Raw genomic sequence first — 15928 nt, forward strand, 5'->3', positions numbered from 1 at the left:
TCAATATCCTAAAAACGTTTTCACTCTTTCATTTTATTGTTATGTTTGGCATTAGAAAGGTGCGTTCGAGGCAATGTCAAACTTAATCCAGATAAACATTTACAGTAGACATATCAGATGCAATTTTAATAACAAAAAAAATCATGTTTCTAATCGTTAATTTCAGCGACTATCATGATACGTCTTTTGGAAAAGATAATTAAGGAATTGCCTGATGCCTCCAGCACAATTTCCCCAGAAATACCGGTAGGTTTTTCGACATCCACATTATGTAATACATGTAATCGCTTAGTTTGGATGATATGCGCATAAGGACAACCGTCAGTTCACATACTTTTTTACTCTTTGTGTTTTATTAGTAGGTGATACTTTTCTGGAATACATAAATGTTGAAAACAATTTTGCTAAAATCCGTCTTTGAACGTGATTACTCGTCTTCCTAAGACCCGTCAAAACTAATATAGGGATGACAATATTTATTGAAAAGTGTGTGTGTGTGTCTATCATTTCTAATTTTCTACTAATCAAAAACTTGAAAAAAAGGATCGAAAACCTCAGTTTATTAATAATAATAATTTAATATAATCTGTTATGCTGCGAAATCATTACGAACGTACCTATCGTGAAATTTGTTTCTGTTCATTCTCAAGAATATAATAATATTTCAGGAAAACACTACATCTTGGTTACGAACAATTGGTTTGACTAGATACAAGGACAATTTCGACAGGATAGGAAGGAACGTCGAAGTTCTGCAGAACCTGCGGCCAGAGGAGTTAAATGTCACTAAGAAAGGTAAAAATGACACGTTTATAAGGTGATTTTACGTAACATAAATTCATTTTTACATTTAACAATTTGAAAAAGAAATATATTTGCATGCAAAAGACGTAAAAATATATGAATGGTTTAAGATAGAATTTTAATGATTATACAATTTAAGTCATCATTGTTGAAAAAGTTATTGCTTGAACTGGCTTAAATGTTATGTACATATACAAACACATACATTAAACTTGATTTTTGTTTCCCAGGACATGTAAAATGGTTGATGAAAGCAATGAAAAAGATACGGTATCCAAACGATCGTAAGTATTAATTTTAACAAAGATTTTTTTCCATTCTAAAATGATTAATGATAGGGAAATAAATACAAAAATGAATCAATGATTCCTTCAGATAATAATGCAAATGATGTACAATCCTTTCTATACATCGTTTTGACGATAAACGTCAAAAATTTAAAATATTTTTCTGCCAGAATGATTTTCGTTACACAACTGGCAAATTATTTAAGAAATAATAAGTTCCCAAACGTGCCGAGTTTTGAGTTTTTATGCGCTAGAATATATCAAGAAGGCCGTAGGCCTGAGTGATATATTGTTTCGCATAAGAACGAAAAACTCTGGTTATTCTACGATAAATCACACTTGGGAACTTATTATTTCGGTTCTAGCACGACATACCAGCATCAACAGTGTTAGAAAAAATGGTAACAAGTTACTTATGACTGTGCTTATGGATTGGATAAGGTCATTGCACGCGAGTGGTTTATTGCAGAATAACCCGAGATAGATTTTGCTCTACATATATGTACGTTATTTGCTGGTCGTGTTAGAATATAAAGTTTTTCCGTTTCCTTGGCATTTTTATGATATCGTAATGGCATAAACTAAGAGGGACTGTTTATATTTTAAGACTGACATCACGTGATCAGTTTAGGCTAAACAGAAGTCAATGCTGAATTACAGATTGGAACTTGTTTTTCGTGTAACTGAACATTTGATTTGCAAAACCATCTTGTAAAGGAAACAGACTTTCACAATGAAAAATGATTTCAAGTTATTCCATTGGATAACTCGCCTTGTTTGTAACACCACCTTAAAGACAGGAGGTCGTAAAAATGATACTAATACCTGCCTTGACTAACGCTCAGCATTACATTGAGTTTTAGAATTGGTCAGTCTGGTGTCTGTATAATGTGACTGGCTTCTCTACGGCGTGATATTTCATAAGTAACAGTATAAATATGGCATTATGCTAAATGCTACAAGTGAACACCATCGTTTAAATGACACACTCTCTCTTGCACTCACACTGTTTGTGCAGTAAAGTGCTCATCTTCTAGGAAACATCCAATACGTGAACATTTATCTGATGTATCTTCTTTTTTCAGTTAAGAATGTTCAAGGAGATAATTACATTATTAACTATATAATATTTAAATCCTGAATATACGATGATGAAAAAGAAGTATTTTTGTTGATATACAGACGAGAAAGCTCAACTAAAAACAAAGAAAATTCTGAGAGAAAAGGCTTTTGAAAAAGAACACGAAGAAGATGAGTTTTGGAAGACTACAATAGAATCGATGAATCTTAGACCAAACACATTCGATCATCATTCAAAGAAAATGCTTGCAGGTGCTTTTTCTATGTTTGACGGTTTTGAAAACAATCTTACCAATACATTTGATAATGCAGTCGTTCATAAAAAAACTGTCAGTTGCAATAAGAATAGCAACGTTCAAAGAACATGGCCGCCTCAGATCTCAACACTAATGCAGTATGAGGGCGCACATAGTTTTGCAATAAATTCAGTCATTTATGATATCACTTAAGTATATAAACTTAAGAATGGATATTAACTTAACATACCTTTGAAGTATTGATTTAATCAACCTTCAATTGAGCAAGTTATCCGTTGTTGAATTACACTAATAGTTGCACTGTTAGTAGGTGACAGGAAACGGGATATACGCTGTCTAACAAATCCATACCAGGCTCGAGCGATATGAATTTTTGAGACAGCGGATATTTCGTGTCTTGTTACCACCAAGCTATGTAATGATTACGATTTGTCGACAACCGCTTACTACCAAATTTTCTGAATTTGACATTTTTAATAAACAAAACCCGTATCTTGCCGACTACTCTTTCCATTATTGCTAAAGAAACCGTAATTAGAAAACGAAAGGAAAGTAGTCATAAATTGATACAGGCTAAATGCTATCAAACTGATAGGTAATGGTATAATCGACACATTTTGTGAATTAACAAAGTTACTTACAGCGCATACTGGAATCCTGCAATCATGATTGTTTTGGGTTTTTTTACAACATGTTTGTTCATAGTTGATAAACACCTGCCATAAAACGCACAATGACATGTATTATGACTGAATAACAAACACAAAAGCTCATTTACATCAAGTTATGAACTGGTTTTATTCAGAAACACAAAAACTTTTAATATGTTCAATCTTTTTATGTCGAAAATCATCAGAGTTCACGATGTCAGAAATGTCTTGAAACCGGTTTTCATTCCGTTTCCCGTTAATTCCTTTATCTTTTACTTACTGATGCTTCAACAAACTGCTGAGTAACAAATATGTTGATTCTTTTTCTATACGATGATTTAACTTAAAACACGAGTCAACTTAACCGACCACCGACCATGACCTAAAATACAGTTATTGCTTTTGTATTTCCACCTTTAATAACTGTTTTCATGAACCTAAAGTAAGTAAGAGTAAGTAAGAGTATACATACGATAAGAAAATACTAAATTTACTTTCGAAAACGATATCTATAGCTAGAACTAAACTGATTTGATAAGATGACGCCAGCGATACGGTAGCCATTTTGTTTTATCAAAAAACATATCGGAAAATTACATGCAGGATATAGAATATATCTGGTGTGAACGTGACATTTATTGACCAATAGAAATGCATTGACTTTGTAGAAGGCGAATTAAACACTCATTTATAGTGCCATTTTTTTCAATCCCAGCGGCCCCGTTATATATAGTCCGTGCAAAGAGAGTAAAGCCATCAGCAAATAATCCAAAAAGAAAGTAATTACAGCTGTCAATATTGTATAACAATTAACGCCAAAGTTAAAATTTGAATTGAAAACAGCTTAATAATGGCAAAGCGTCCGTCAACAAAAATCAAATTGTACCAACATTTTTCTCCTGACATATGTCACAAAAACTACTTCTGATTTCCTCTTTTTACTGTAATGCTCAGTGAAAGGCTGTGCTACTACAAGTGGTATTTGAACACTCAGTGGCAATAACATTATGATGGAGTTTTAACCGGTTTTTCCGTGCACCTAACCTTACTCTTGTTTGGCAGTTTCAGGATAGCATGAAAAAATTTCCCCCTCCAAATGAATTCCTGACAAGCGTAACGGTAACGGAAGGCATGAAGTATACTACAAGGGTTGTTCAAATATGAATGCAACTACGCCAATTTTCAGAAATGCTTTACAAACAATGCCAAAAATTATCTCAATCCTTTAAAATACTCATGTGATATACAAAGTTCCAGTCTTTTAATCCAATTTTAATAGGCGTTTTTTATAATCTTTTTGAAGTATACTGTTCAGACACTGGAAGAGAGCCGAACCGAGATTTTTGCGCGTTTCTTCCAGCAAGGATGTTTTAGCCTTTGAATCAAGAAAAAGTCACATATGGCAAGATCTGGCGAATAAGGAGGATGAGGAAGCTCGAAAACATTTTCCTGTTTCAGATATTCGCGTACAATGGCCGCTATGTGTGACGAAGCATTGTTATGTAACACCCTGACACCACGGAGACCAGTTGCTGGTCGACGGTTTGCGAAATATTTCTTTACTTTATGAAGGATCTTACCTTACCCTTATGTGTGGCACTTGAATAGCATGATCTGGATTTGTAAAGAAAATTACATTGCCGATTTGACGCTCATGGTGCGTTTTGCTATGAAAAATATGTAGCCTCCTTTGGTTGCCCATATTTTGTTCTGTATATTTCGCTTGGGCTCATAGAAGTGAACCCACGTCTCATCGCTAGTGTTGATATTTGCAAAAGATCGATTTTTGTATTTAGGAAACTATTTCAACAATTGTTTGGTGATTATTACCCGAGCAAATTTTGCTGTTTTTTACTTGTAAATATTTAAATCACGTCTGAGAATTGTATGAGCAGCTCCTACTGAGATACCAACGCATTTAGCTATATGTATAGTTGTAAATCTTGCATTGATAGTAATCAAATCCTTTACATTTTCAAATATTTTTGGTGATGTTGCAGTTTTCGGACGGCATGCATGAGGCGTATCTTTTACTAAATCTATGCCACTTTTAAATTTCTTACACCACCGGGTGACAGATAAAAACGTAAGTTCATTATTCCAATGAACACGACATATTTTATTAAATATGTCTTTCGCCTGTATACCAAGAATACAGCGGTTCTTGATATAGGACCGTATTTGGTCAGTGAACGGAGACCTTTCCCAACCAATTTAGCTTTAGTGTACATGAGTAGATAAGGTTAATCGAGCTATTGCTAAAGCTAGACTGAAGGGATTAAAACATGTACTGTATCCATGGAGAGCTTACACAACTCTCTATGCGATGCATGTACCTTTTTTGTTCAAATCGAGGTAAAAAGCGAAATATTGGCCTAGTTGCATTCATAGTTGAACACCCCTCGTACAAATCTTTTTGCGTAACAACACAGACGTTAAGAAAACATATGCATGCACTCAATACTTAAGGGCCCGACAAAGAGGACAAGTATAAGAAGGCCAGTTCCATATATACCTTGATATACTTCAATTTCAAACACCTTCTGGAAGTAAATCTCATAATACAAACCAGTTTAAAGGATTCCAGAGATTTTTTATTATAGATCTATGTTCACAATAATATTTCTTTATGTTATTTCTGACGCTTTTTTACATTTCAGCCAAATGAAATCAGGTTAAATTTTAAGATATAGCAGCTAGTTTAGGGTACATTTCTGGTTTTCTGTGAGATTTAATAAATTCTTGCTTATTTTAACCGCCAATTATTTCGTACTTATCATTCTTATACAAAATATGTAATTGAACACTGAAATAAGCACAAAGCTATTGTTCATTGCAAAGCCCATCTTTTGAGGCAGTTAACTATGTATAATCTTCATATGTAGCAAAGCATATCTGACCGTAGGATAGTCTGTGTACCGGTGTATGATGTTACAAAGAACACTCTACTTGAATACTAAGGACTGTTTAACAAACCCACATATTTTAAAAGTCACTTATAGTATATTGAAAATAGAAAAAAACTATTACATTATATTCCTCATTTCTTTTCTTTATATATTTAAATGGGAAAAAAGGTGCAATGTAATATAGGGTTAGACATAAATGTTCTAAGGTACTGCGTAGGAAAATCGAATAGCTCATTACATAAAATTGGCCCAATGCTTTCACTTCGACGGAGACAAATACGTTATTTATAATCCTTACTCCTGATGTTGTTTCAAGGCAAACTTGTTACATTAATCTCACCACGTAAATTCAAATGACTTGTTAAAACTTTGGCAACATCTTGCCTCTAAAAGTTCAGATTATACCTTACTCACTGAGATTCTTCAAGCAAGAAAAGACGGTGTTGAATTGAACAAATATCGCTTAAGACTGAACATAAGTTACTTAATATTAGTTTATCGGATACAATGTAAAATGCTAGCTGTCTTTCCCACCTCGAGTCATTGTGAAAATATTTACGCCAAATATTTCTCAAGACAAATATTAAATTGCATCGAGGTTGTAAATGTCTTTTATACTAAGCTATCCAATGCACAGTGAACCAAAAGTGATGTTCTAAGTAACTGTCTATCTTTATAATAATAAAATATGTATCTTGAGTCTCTTATGCGCGTGGTAACTTATGCGCATTCAAAAACATCCCATCAAATGGTGAGGATATCATACAATTTAATTTGATAGTATAGCTATTTTACTATATAAAAAGTCCTTTAGAGACTTGCCGTGTCTTGTTTACATTGTATATTGACAAATTTCCCTTAACACGTCTGTAGTTTCTACTGCAGATATATTCGAATCTACTTCATAAAATGTTTGGGCCAAACTCATCTTGTTTGATTACACATCAAAATTACAAAAGCTTAATGCTTTATTATACTTTTTACCTATATGAAAGAAGTAACATGAAACGTTAAGACATTGTAAACAGCACTTGATAGTATCTTTTCATTTCAGACAACTTGGTTGAATTACGACATGGATGGATATTGGTTTTTACTGTATCAAACTTGCTGTGGTTAATAATGATAACCACTCTGGCTTACAAAGGGGAGTTGCTGAACGTTTTCGGTACAAATGTTATTGGTAAGTCAAACAAAATGCATCGCACTTATACTTACTTAGCAATAAGTTCCCTGCGAGGCATTACATTCCTTAAGGACATCAAATCGTATATTGTATATGATAACATTCGAAGTAGAAGATATGCCTTCATGTTATAACGGAAAAATGCGATACATTTAACTCAGCTTTATAATTTTTCGTGTCAGCTTTTTATTGAAGCCTTTGTGAAGAATGTTTGTGCATTTTATATATACCCATAATTCTTTAACAGGTTCAACAAGAAAGTCTTTAGGTGAAAACTGTTTAGATAAAGCTAGTAAAATTTGCAATACAATAGATGAAAGATTATTAAATGATTCCTTTGAATGTCTTGTTTGCAATAAAATGACTACATGATTAGTCCTTGTTGTTTTGGCAGTTAATAATAACATTACTTTATTACAGGACTCGTGGTACTCATCATTTTGGTATTTTTGCTATTTGTCCAATTCATAGCAATGCTGATACATCGATGTTCAACTCTTATTCACCATGTTGGTAGAGCATCATATAAATGTAACGGGAAAAAACATCTCGCGTTTGCTTTTAATGAGAGGTAAAACCACTGTTTCTTCTTCTTTCTCTCAGTTTATTATTTCTATCTGTCCCATGGAAATATTTCTGAATCAGACTGGATATAATCCCTCAAATAATTATTCATTAAAACAAGCATTAATCAAAAGGTAAAAAGAGTTTAAGTGATTTCCATGGACTTCTAAAAAAGCCGTATTTAAATTCTAATGTTAATTAGGTTTATATCACTTCAAATACTAATATATCATTTTAGAGTTTTTTATCCATCTTGTTTTGTAAATATTAAAAACACTTTTTAGGGATATGAGCGAAACACAACCAAAGTCACCTGTCAGAACTGGCGAAGTATCACAGGGAATCGATAACAATGCTCGTTCACAACTAATAGAAAACAACAGTTCAGATGATGTCAATTTAGCTTAAAGATATTGAAAATAATCTATGCATTATGGAAAAAGTTATAAAATCATGATTCAGTCTTATGTACTCTGCAGTTTATTTGCATAAATATATGTTTGTGAGTGTTCACCTATGTTTAATTTTCACATGTGTATGTTTGTGCACTTAGGTATATATATAAAGTTTTTAAGTATGAATCAAATTATGTAGGTTCAGCTTCGCAATATCGCATTCACACGATCCATGGCCAAGTGGCCAAGTGTTTAAGTTTGTTGACTTCAAATCACTTATATATATATCGAGGGCTGAGCGCGAAACTATTGTATCTTTTTCTTTATTCATATACAGTACAGTTACAATATTTTCGCACTCAGCCCACGATATGTATATAATCGTGTGTTTTTAAATCAATAGGTCAAATGGAACGAAATGGTTATCATTTTCTAACATGGTCTGTCGATAATAATAAAACTGAAAACAATTATTCAGATATATATTACAAACATTTTTGTTGTTTCTTAAACAGAATCAATTAACACATCTCATCGTTTCCATTACAAAAAGATTAAGCAACTAAGGAAGATCTAAGTGAAATAACTCTGAAATGACTAACAAACTGAAGCTAACATAAGAAATGTGGTCAAAATAAAAGACAATCTAAATAGGCCTGATCTGGCAGAAAAAAAATACTTGACTTACATATGTTTTAATTCTTTTTCATTGATAAAGAATATCCCGACTTCCCCATGCTCTACAACGGTTATTTCATAGGTCATGGCCAGGCCCTGCTAGAACATTTAGTAGTACATCAAAACTAAAAACGCATGAATTTCATTCAGGAAATTTTATGACTTTAAAAATTGTTGATACAAAATTTTAAGTTTACGAAAATCAAACAATTAGAAATTACTGAAAAAGTACAAACTGGTATGTGATTCTAATATTTTAAGGTACAGGACCAATAGTTATATTTTGCCATTTCCATGTGATTTTATATTTAGCGTTAAGTAGTTTGGCATTCTTAAATATATGGCTGTAAACTTTGCTCGAAACGCTCATTGCTTTCTGTAGAAAAAAAAAAACTGTCAAAATAAAAAATTTGCTGATTTTCATTACGGGCACACTGCTTTAAAAAATTGTTCATGTCTAATTTATTGTAACACAATGCACAAATAATGTAAGCGTATACTAAAGAAGTGACACAAAAAAACGTAACGTAACGTACTATGTATTACGTTATTTCCGTTGTTTATTATTATCAGTATTCCCTGAAGAAAGCATGTAGCTGGAACGTTGGAACTATAGTATATTTTGAAATTAACCAAGTGTTTGGTCTTTATCTACATCATTAAAGAACTTACACTGTATTCTAACTTAAACTGTTTACAAAATTTGAAGAAAAATATTCTGTTGGGGCCTCTAATTTAGCATTATATCAAGACAATCTGTTATTACAATTCTCACCTGAATGCACATAAATTATCACATGAATGCACCCCTGCAAGTGCTAGTCCATTTGTTTTCAATCTTGAATGGCGAACATAAAGCTTATTTCGACGTTTTGTTTTGTTTTTGTTTCTTTTGTTGTTTTTTTTTTTTTTTTGGTGTGGACGACAAGTATTTTTTCTCTCGTCATTTTGAAGGTTCTTGTTTCTCTGTGGTTTATCTGTCTGAAAATTGATGAACGCTACATCAGACATATAGATGAAAACATAAACAGACAACTGACCAGTACTATTAACCATGGATCAGATTTTAGTTATTTTGTACTAACAGCTGAAATGCACAATATATCAGTAAAATGGAGTTAAAACGAATGAAATGCAACTATACTGATTTAAAGAGTTAACACACAGAACGGTATCCACTTGATTACGATGCTAAGCGACCCACGCGAAACAGCGTTGCGTTAGGTTTTCGGCCGATTTTTCTTAAACAAACCCGGATAATTCAATATAAATAGACATGTTTTGTTTTAAGAGGTAGCGTTTTAGATAAGAAGTGTTTCAATACTTACTTGTTCCCGATAAGCACTACATATGATGCGACATGTCGAAAACTGGCAAAAATGTCCTTCCCCCGAAGGACTGTACTGAAGTTTTTTGAATAAACGGCACAAATCTCAGCTAAACGGACACATGTGCTAAGAAACTGAGACATTTGCGCTCCAGGTGCACCCGTTTTTTTTATTCAATTTATTATATAACGGGTAGAAATTCTTTTAAATCAAACTACAGGACCGGAAGTTTATATAATTAGCCATATTTCACCATCTGCTCTGCGTAAAATTCACCGTTCAAACAACGTTAGAACCACTTGATCTGATGGAGCTATGGCCAATGGTTGGGTGCATTCATGAGTGGAAAAACATGTATGGTCAAATGATGTACACATTTGTTTATATTATAAAATCGTTAACAACTTTTTTCATGCTATTTTTGTATGGTTGGTAAGCGTATAATAAAGAAGATATGTTTTTATTTACTCAGAATTTTTCATGAGTTAAAGACTATTTAAGTCCTTTGATTTGCATTTACTAAATATAAAAGGATGTTTTGTATATGTTCTTTCAAAGTGTTGAAAGCAGATTTAACTTGCACAACTTACGCTATACTCTTTTGCATTTATTTACCTATGGACACTATTGATACAGACTATTATTGTTGAAAACTCAAAATCAGTGAAAAACTGTCAGTTGAGGAGTTGTCCAATTTGTTTCAGATATTTCAGATTGGTATTTTTTTAATGTTAAGTATTTCTGTTCTTACAAGGAGAGGAGGAAAAACAGAAACAATTTAGTAAATTGGTGCACTTAAAAAGACCCTGTTAAGTTGAATGTAAGTTTTAGGTACCATCTCTACATTACAAAGTGATGCATACAGTGAAAGGTCAACAGTGTAAAGAAAATTAGATTTCTTTTTAACAAACTTGCTTGGCATTTGCTTTGCCATTTTGTAATTACCCCAGACTTTAAGTATGCATTTATTCAGATTGAAGGTACTTTCGTGAGCCTACTGTAATAATTATTTATGAAATCAGGTTTTTGGTATTTATTATATCCGGAAGATACTTATTAAAAATCTGAAATATATGATAGATGGTTGTTACGACATGGACGAGTTGTGCAGCTGGAAATATGTTAACAAGAAAGATAAACCTTGAAATTAGTGATCATGTATGTAAAATTTTATGTCATATATAACATATATACTTAATATACAAAACATTTTTAACTGTTCAGATTACGTTAACTTCATAAACTAACACGTTCATCACAAAAACAGGCTAACCCTCCCCTTAGTAATCATATTTTAGTACTTATTGCAGATAGTTCTGAAAGTGTACGATCGACACATATTTCACCATGTGAACTCCAGATGGAATTTTCTTGGGAAACTGTTGCGTAAGCACACGTGAAGATGTAAATCTGGTGTCCACGAGTGCAAGAAATTTTGTTCTTAAATGTAATTAATATACTCGTTTTTTCATTTTTACCAAACTTTACCCTTTCGTGGTTCCAAACCACTGAAAAAAAATATTTGGTAGTTTTGTTTAATATCATTTATCGAATATTAATATATTCTTCACTGTGAAATTACCAGATCTGTTTCTTTGTAGCATTTCAAGTCACTGAAAAAAATCATGTTATAATTTTTGTTTTCTGTAAATGACCGCATATGCTTAGAATGCCGTCATAGATAGTACTTTGTGAAAAGAAACGTTGTAACCGCATGTAAATTATTCAATGTATTAAAGCACAAATAAAGCATATATGATATATTTTGCTTTCTTGCTTAAAGTTGTCTTTGCATACTTTCACACTACCAACCTGAGAATGTTACCCAGTACAGTCAGATGATATTGCACATTCTCCGACATCAATTGCAAGTTTTAATACTGCTAACTAAAAGGATGTAAATATCATAACACACAAGACAAAAGACACTGAATGAGACGAAACAAATATCAGAAATATCAGATTTATTGTTGTTGTTGGTTATTTTATTTTATTTTTCTTCTTTTTGGATTTCATGTCTTTTTAACATGTATGTTAATAGTAATATCTGTTTATTATTGTTATTCAGTGTTTTGTTATTCATATTGTAAATTTTGTTATTTTTATCACATATTTTGTCATTGTTATTGTGAATTGGTATATTTCGACGAGCTAATGAAAAAAATCTGAATGATAAAAATAGCCCATGCAACAAGAATAACGAGATATACAATAACACTCAAGACTGAATACGAATAAAAAGTTCTACAATATGATTTCAGAAACATTGAATAACAGTTATAAACATAGAACAAGAATAATGAAACATTGAATGTGAATATCAAGCATACAATACGAAAAGCGAGATCTACAACATTGATCACCAGATATAAAATATGAATGACACGTTTTGCAATAGGAAAAGCGTACCATTGAATAGCAGTTACAAACATAAAATGAACAAAGAAACATTGATAAAACTACAATTCAGAATTTAATTTAACCCTGCAGTCTACAGGAAAGCCACACTTTTAATGATATTTTCGGGAATAGATATTTCTCTATGAGGTAGAATTTACTGCAACTTTTCACAGTCGTAAACAGACATATGGTATATTATATGGTGAAGTAAAATATGTTTCCTTAGATACTTGCGCATTATTTAAGAAGTCCGCACATTTAAAGCTGATTGTAAAACATGATTTGGAATTATTAAAAAATCTTTTTTTTTTCATATTTTCCGCAAATTTACTCAAATGTTGCCGTTAAGTCATAAAATAATTTCCATTCCAGAGTCCAGGATTTATTAGAACGTTAACCGGATAAATGCATAACGCTATTACGTGTGGAACTACCTTAAGACTTTAATAATTGTATGTTATCTGTCTGGAACGTTATTTCTGATTTCTGATTTTCATTTGTTACATCAGTTATATAAAATATAATTCTAAATAATTTGAAGCATTTGTTGTCTTGGCTCCTCGTAGAATATACTTAAGGATCTTACATGCCTGCCTGTGTAAGACGGGGTTGGAAAAACAACTGTCTTACACAAACAGACATGTTAGATCATTTTTCTTGCCTACTACGTTCAAAAAAGATCGTGGAGACAAATAGATTTGGGTATCTCCTGACATTATTTATTTAGTTTATGACGTCATAATAGTGTCAGTACTATGTGACGTCACCTAAGTGCACGCTATTTTAGACAAGGTTTTTCCCTAGGGAAAGCCAGGAATATCTATCCCTGGCGCGTGCTCGGACAAATGTATACTTTCCCGCTAGGTAGGCAAGAATATAAGAGAAACTTCAATATCATGAAGCTGGATGATAAGAAGAAATGAGATAATTTCATTAACCATTTACTGCTGAAAGATACTAAGAATTTTTTTATGATGCTAAATAGCTTGAAATTGCGTTGGAGGTTTAAAGGAACATAATATTATAAATTTGTTGAACAGTAAATTTCTTATCGAAGGCCTATTCTGGATTAGATTACGTTAACATTTGGTTATAAGCTGCATTATCAATGAACTAAGTTTTAACAATTTTAATAGCTATACTGCTTATAAAAAGATATATGAAAAGGGCTATTGGTCAAATTGTAATGATAATCAACAAGTGGTTATATTTTTCTTGTCTTTTTAACGATGTTTAACGTCATTCTATTATTTTGGAAATTTGATGCCACAAATATTAGACGACACCTTTACAGAGGACAAAGGGCATACAACCAAGACAAAAACACATGACGTCCGAAATATATATATATACAAAAATGTTAATAAATTAAAGTATGTATGAGATGTAACAAGGCATTAAATAAAAAATGTCAGCAATAGTCTACTTAGATTTTTCACTTTCTTATTGACATGCGGACCTCCGCTGACTTCAAATCCCCTCACCGATGTAGTTTCGGAATCTCGCTAAGTGTGTAGATTTCTTTATGTAAGCTGCCTGCATTTGGTCAGTGATTCTACTCAAGTGCCCGCCAAGCCTGCACATATGGGGGACCTCCTTGGCCGAGTGGTTAAGGTCGCTGACTTCAAATTACTTGCCCGTCATCGGTGTGGGTTTGAGTTCACTTGGGGCGTTGAATTCTACATGTGAGGATGCAATCAAGCTGGCTTATAGAAGGTCGGGGGTTTTATCCAAGTGCCCGCCTATGATGAAATAATGGGGGTCTTCCTCTACCACCAAAGCTGGAAAGTCAACATTAATTTTGACATATAATTGTGTCGGTGCGATGTTAAACCCAAATATGATCTGCCATCAAAAGCTGAAAATGTGACCTAAATTGTATTGTTTATTGTCTATTGTATTTATGACTCTAAACCCAACAAAAACTACTTTTATCCACTTACTTTTTGATAAAGTAATAATTAATGTTTTGTTTTATTAATTTCTTACTTGAATTACTTCAAGAATCTTTTATCAGTTCATTCTATAATTTCTTTATTTACATTATTACTTATTGTTTTAGTCTTGCATGTAATTATGTATTCAAAACCATGTTAGGGCGATAATGCAATATTACGATGTGACAATGCGAAGATACAATACGATGACGCAATAGTTCGATGCAAAAACGCAATACAAAAATGCGAAGCCACCCTATTACAAACGGTTGATAGGTGTTAAGAAAAATACACAAAAATGATCCTATATAACTTAAAGGTGAATATGGAAGAATGCCACTACAGAATATGAGGTATGACAATAAAATAAAATTTTGGATAAAGTTGCTGGCATCCGAAGAGAACAGATACATTAAAGAGGTGTATTAGATGTTGAAACAGGAAAAACTGGTTTTCATCGTTAAAAGCGTTAAAAACTTTATAGTGCACTCTTGGTTTTCATGAAGTATGGTTATTTCAGACCGTTGGAGACTACGCTATTTTTGTATAATGAAAAAGAATAAAAGATCAGTTTTTACGAAAAGAGCTACAATTTAATTTTTTTTCTTCATGCTTTACTCGACTTATCTATGTTGAATATTGTTACAGTACAGCAGGTCTTGTTAAGTACATGTAATAACAAACACTCATATGAGCCGTGCTATGAGAAAACCAACATAATGGGTTTGCGACCAGCATGGATCCAGACCAGCCTGCGCATCCGCGCAGCCTGGTCAGGATCCATGCTGTTCGCTTTTAAAGCCTACTTCAATCATAGAAACCGCTAGCGAACAGCATGGATCCTGGCCAGACTGCGCAGATGCGCAGGCTGGTCTGGATCCATGCTGGTCACAAACCCACTATTATGATTTTCTCATGGCATGGCTCATATCCTTTCCGCAGCCTTAACGTACTAAAACGTATTAGCGTCTGATGGCCCTTTCACGCTTCCGTAGAAAGAACATTTATTACACGAAACTTATTTTGAAAATATTTCTGAAATGTCTAGGTTTGCAGCTCTCAAATACGGTTATATCTTACATCTGAGGCATATACTGACACTCTCAGACAACATCAAAAATGACAATTTGAGCGATTTGATGAAGTTCCGAAATTATCAATGTACCCTTGGTCCGTTACGGACCCCTGTGGGATTTGTGTTTATCCAGAGCTTAAATACTTTTTCATAGATTAAAAGCTGACATGCTGTACTAAAGCCCAGGTAATTTCAATTCGTGATAAAGTGCTGAAAATTGGCTCCCCAATAGCAAAAAAAAAAAAAAAAAAAGAAGTCCACGCGCATACATTTAGACGGGGTGACCCCTGCGCGTGACCCCTGACTATCTACGAATCAAAACGCGGCTTTCGTTTTCAAGTTTAGCATTTCTACTTTCATTTTATTTACTTCCGGAAA

General features: G+C 33.0%; 1 protein-coding gene across 3 annotated transcripts in view; it reads left to right on the forward strand.

Annotated features, from left to right (window-relative positions):
* The window catches only part of LOC128557686 (chitin synthase chs-2-like), a 146705-nt gene extending 133631 nt beyond the window's left edge, over positions 1-13074 (forward strand). For all 3 annotated transcript variants that reach the window (XM_053545634.1, XM_053545635.1, XM_053545637.1), the window contains 7 exons: positions 167-246; positions 669-795; positions 1035-1088; positions 2274-2423; positions 7042-7170; positions 7594-7744; positions 8022-13074. In XM_053545634.1, the coding sequence (XP_053401609.1) occupies positions 167-246; positions 669-795; positions 1035-1088; positions 2274-2423; positions 7042-7170; positions 7594-7744; positions 8022-8145 (815 nt within the window). In that variant the 3' untranslated portion in view covers positions 8146-13074. The remainder of the gene's footprint in view (positions 1-166; positions 247-668; positions 796-1034; positions 1089-2273; positions 2424-7041; positions 7171-7593; positions 7745-8021) is intronic.
* The last annotated feature ends 2854 nt before the right edge of the window (positions 13075-15928 follow it).

Source organism: Mercenaria mercenaria, chromosome 6 (genome assembly GCF_021730395.1).
Source record: "Mercenaria mercenaria strain notata chromosome 6, MADL_Memer_1, whole genome shotgun sequence".
In the NCBI taxonomy this organism is placed as follows: Eukaryota; Metazoa; Mollusca; class Bivalvia; order Venerida; family Veneridae; genus Mercenaria; species Mercenaria mercenaria.